The sequence below is a fragment of the Chinchilla lanigera genome, unplaced genomic scaffold (genome assembly GCF_000276665.1).
Source record: "Chinchilla lanigera isolate Chin_1 unplaced genomic scaffold, ChiLan1.0 scaffold00100, whole genome shotgun sequence".
In the NCBI taxonomy this organism is placed as follows: Eukaryota; Metazoa; Chordata; class Mammalia; order Rodentia; family Chinchillidae; genus Chinchilla; species Chinchilla lanigera.
Genome location: NW_004955501.1, coordinates 832433 through 837408, shown reverse-complemented (window position 1 = coordinate 837408; position 4976 = coordinate 832433). Strand labels below are relative to the sequence as shown.

Below are 4976 nucleotides of genomic sequence, written 5' to 3'. Positions count from 1 at the left end.
AAAAAAAAAAAAAAAAAAGAAAGTATCCACAGCATATTAAGCCAATGTAAGGACAGGATCTTAGATATAAAAGACAGGCTTGCAGGTAGTGATTATGAAAAGAAAAATTCCTTAAAAATAGCAAAGGATCATGAGAAATCAATACAGTAGCTGCCAGATGAGACAAAGAATAGGTTAAGATTGATGGGAGTTGGGGCTGGGGATTTAGCTCAGCAGCACAGTGCCTGCCTGGCAAGCGCCAGGTTGTGAGTTCGATTCCCAGTACTGGAAAAAAATAACAAAAAAAAGATTGATTGGAGTCAATGAAAAACCAGGAGATAGCACAAACAATATAAAAACTTCACAGACATCATGGCAGAAAACTTCCCTGGTAGAGAAAAAGAATTTGACATCCGTAAGTGAGGCATACAGAACTCCAACTAGCCACAGTCAAAAAAAAATCTATGGCCAAGCATATCATACTCAAGATTCCATAAATTCAACACAAAAATAGAATCTTAAAAGCTGTTGGGGAAAAGAAACAAATCACCTATGAAGGGAAGCCAACCCATCAGAATTACAGCTAAATTCTCAGCACAAACACTGAAGTCAAGGAGAGATTGGAGTGAATTATTTCAAGTTCTAAAGGTAAACAACCTTCAACCCAGATGGATGTACCCTACAGAACTATCTTTCAAAACTAATGGAGATTTGCTATTTTGTAAAAAGTTGTCTGTCTGTTAATGTCTACCTCCTTTTATTTAAAAAAAAAATGGAAAAAAAAAAAAAAAACTAATGGAGAAATAAGATACTCTCATGACAAAAAACATCTGAGGAAATTTATGACCACCAAACCAGAACTCCAAAATATTTTGAAGGACATTCCAGGTTTTTTTTTTTTTTTTTTTTTTGGTTTTTTTCCAGTACCAGGAATTGAACTCACGACCTCACGCTTGCCAGGCAGGCACTGTGCCACTGAGCTAAATCCCCAGCTTGAAGAACATTCTGGGAAGAGATGACAAGGATTACAACTCCATGAACCCCAACACAAGGAATCCACTGGGCAAGGCAAAAAATTAAACAGAGTGGGAATACAGGAAAATAACATCACAAGTCAATATGTACCAGTTAGAACCATCAACATTAATTATCTTAATTCATCAACCAAAAGACACAGACTGGCAGAATGGATCAAGAAGCAAGATCCAACAATACACTGCATACAAGAAACACATTTAATTCAAAAAGAAATTCATAAACTGACAGTCAAAGGATGGAATACTCCAAACAATACTCCATGTGACAGGAACCCAGAAAAAAGCAGGAGTAGCTATTCTACTTGCAGACAAAGTAAATTTCATGCCAAGACTAATTAAAAGAGACAAGGAAGGTCACTATATCCTTGTAAAGAAAACAACCCAAGAGGAAGAGATAATGATCATAAATATATATGCAACAAATACCAATGCAACCAACTATATAAAACAAATATTAATGGGCATGAAAAATCAAATAAGCACTAACACAACTGTACTAAAAAAGATGTGGTCTTTTCATACAAGGGAGTACTGCTCAGCCATAAAGAAGGATACACTGGAGACTTTTTTAGGTAAATGGATGAAACTCAAGACCATACTCATAAGCGAAATAAACCAGACACACATGTGTAAACATCCCATTGTCTTCCTAGTGTGAGAAGCTGAAAGAATAAATAAGATCCAAAGTGTACAATATATATTGTAAAATGTGAAGAAACTTCAAATGGAAATAGAAACTGGGATGGGGAAATGGAGAACAGAAGGGAAAAGCAAAAAGAAAAAAATATATATATATAAATATAAAAGGACAGTTAAGATAGTTATACTACTAATTTCTCTTAGTTCATTGCTAATATTGTTTGGACAATTAAATGCTGATATCCTGAACTCTGAGTACCTAATTTAAAGATAAAAATATGCAATGTATTAACCATTGTAACCCTTCTATTTTGAAATTTTTTTAAATTCTATTTTTGAAAATTTTTTTAAAAACTTTGAAATTTTTTTAAAGTTTTTTTCCAAAAATTTTTATAATGAAAAGAATAAAATCATTCACAGAAGAAATCCAATGAATATGTCAAGTGAAATATCACGTTCATGTTTTTAGAAGTTATGCAGGTTCTAAAATTTAAAAATAATTCCAAAAAGTAACAATACCTTTTCGATAGTCATGAGATTTAAAGATACCAGAAATACCACCAATCCTCACTCCTCGGTATTTTACTACACCAGCCAAACCTGAAAAATTATATAATTGAATAAAATTATTATAGACAAAAGCAATCAGTATAGAATAAACCATTTAAAGCCTGGAATTCCACGCAGTCCTAAAAATTATTTGACAGTAAGTATTATGATGAGGTTACTCTTTCCACATAGTTAATGTCAGAAATATACAAAGTAATACACATGGCCAGAGAGAAAAGATTTGGAGGTAGATCAGGGAAGAAAGTTAGTCAGTTCTGGAAAGAATAAATGGGGTAGAATGCTAAAAGGGAAACAGATATAATGTAATACCTAAATAAACATAGGGATGGGGTAGGGGACTATCCTATGATGGATTTACACATTATGAAGTAAATCAACAGGTGTAAGGTGTAAAAAGCCTGCAGTTTCTACCTTTCATTTTTGATGGATCACCTAGCAAATTCACCTTTTCACAATACTGTAGTTGTCAATAGGTATCAATCAGTAATGAAAACCCTATGTTACTGAAGTTATAATTTCATCACTGGAAAAATGTTAGAAAATGATCTAGGAAATAAGGGCCTAAAGTGAAACTGAACTGAATCATGTCTGTAAATCTAAATACAGGAAATGAAGAGTAAAGCCACATTTTAAATAACATCCAAGGAATTCAATCAGTAAATCCAGAATGCAGGAAATGCTACAGTATTTTCCCATTTTCTTCAACAAATAAATGGGGTAAAACAAAGAGGGAGGGGGTTGGGGATATAGCTCAGTGGTACAAGTGCCTGCCTGGCAAGCGCAGTCCAATCCTGAGTTCAATTCCCAGGACCAAAAAAAAAAAAAAAAAAAAAAAACCCATCCATAAAACAAAGAGGGAAGTAATAGGGGAGAGAGACAGAGAAGGAGAGGCAGGCCATTATACTCTAAGACTTTAGAGTCATAAGCACCAAATGAAATGTGTGGCTCTTGTTTAGATCCTACTGGACCAAAAAAAAAAGAGCCGGTGTGGTAGCACCCACCTGTAATCCCAGCACTGGACAGGCCGAGGCAGGAGGATCACTGTGATTTCGAGGCCAGCCTGGGCTACAAAGCGAGCTCAAGGCCGGCCTGAACTGCATAGCGAGACCCTCTCTCAAAAAGACAAAAAAAAAAAAGTAAAGCAAGACATCTTTGGGATAACTAGAGAAATCTGAGTATGAATGGGAAACAGGTAACAAAGAATTACTGTACTGTTACTTTTGTTAGGTATAATGATACATTGTGGTATTTTATAAAAATTCTTACCACTTAAAAAATGTTAAGTATTTATAGATGAAACAATCTAATGCCTGGGATTTGCTTTAACACTCCAGTCATCTCCTTCAAAAAAGCTGAGGATATAGGTTGAAAACAAGGACAGCAAAATGACAATAATCACTGAAGTTAATTTAACAGGTACAAAGATTCATTATGCTACTCTCATTTTTGTGCATGGTTAACAATATCCATTATATAGTCTGGGTTTTTTTTTTAATTCTGTAAGAAGAGAATGAAAGAAATAAAAGGACTATAAATAGTGTGTAAGGCCTTTGCTGTCATACTAATCACTGCTTAAAACATTAGGTGATGCAAGGACAGATCTTCATGATTAAATGTTTAATAGTTAACTCTTTCGACTAAAATTTCACGGTTATTAAAATTAATGATAATCCCCACACACTATGCATCTCAAAGTACTTCTGCCCTAATCCAAACCCTCTTCTCTCCCATGAAACTCCAAAATTATACACAAACACATACCTAAATAGTAAATGTTCGGAGCTACCCAGCCACCGTAGGGTAACTCTTGTAAATGATTTGAGGCCTCATGGTTTCCCCCGATGAAGACTGTGAGAACTGGGGCTTTTTTCTCTCCAGAATAATACCTAGGACATAGGAGTGAAGTTGATAGTTAACACATCAGGCATGGTACAGAGCAAAATAAGGTCCTACGGAAAAAACTGAGCTCTTCATAAAAAGTGTATGAGTAAGAATAAAACTTTGGGTTTCAAGTCAGTGTTCGTTCAACGAGGTCAAGAAGTTTGTGGACTTCACGGCTATAACCTCAGCTTCTAGAACAGGAAGTAGCACACTGCAGGAGCCCAGTAAAAACTCCAGGATTATTCACGTGAACCCATTTCGGAGTCCTATCAAGTACAAGGCAGATGATCTAAACCTGTCAGCTTCTTCCTCCAGGTTATCCCTCCTGACTGCGATCCCTGCGAAATACAACAGACAAGTGTACAGAAGAACGAAAGTGACACTGCCTCTGCGCCAGGTCCTAGAAACACAGCGAATAAAGTAGGGGACTACGGGGGTCCGACAGCGGCAGCACGGGATTCGAACCCGCGCCCCCGTTTCTGCCCTCTGCTGGCTGCTCACACCGCGCGGCCGGGAGCGAGGCCAGCGGCGCCGCGCGCTCACCTGTAGAAAGTCTGCATGTGGCGGTACTTGGGCGGCACGGCCATGCAGCGCAGGTCGGCCTCGTTGCGCACCGCCTGGAAGTCGCCGCAGCACAGAAGGAGGTCCAGCGGGCCTGCGCCCCGTCGCTCCGCCAGCGCCAGCGTCTCGTAGATCTTGTCCAGCTCGCCGTGGCAGCAGCCGGCCACCGCCACCCGCATCCTGCCCGCTCTGCCCGACGCTCTCGGCGGCCCGGGCTCAACTGCAGGGAGCCGGAGACTGTGCGTTCAGCTCCCGCCAATATGAACAGATCCGCGGCCGCGCCGGGAGGCCGGCGCTGCAATCGACTTC

General features: G+C 38.7%; 1 protein-coding gene across 1 annotated transcript in view; it reads right to left on the bottom strand.

The window, feature by feature from the left end:
- Positions 1-4976, bottom strand: part of LOC102010819 (lariat debranching enzyme) — a 14053-nt gene extending 9077 nt beyond the window's left edge. The window contains exons 1-3 of the mRNA XM_005406750.2: positions 4650-4976; positions 3987-4111; positions 2175-2255 (exon numbers count right to left, since the gene is read on the bottom strand). Coding sequence (XP_005406807.1) covers positions 2175-2255; positions 3987-4111; positions 4650-4846 — 403 coding nt within the window. The 5' untranslated portion in view covers positions 4847-4976. The remainder of the gene's footprint in view (positions 1-2174; positions 2256-3986; positions 4112-4649) is intronic.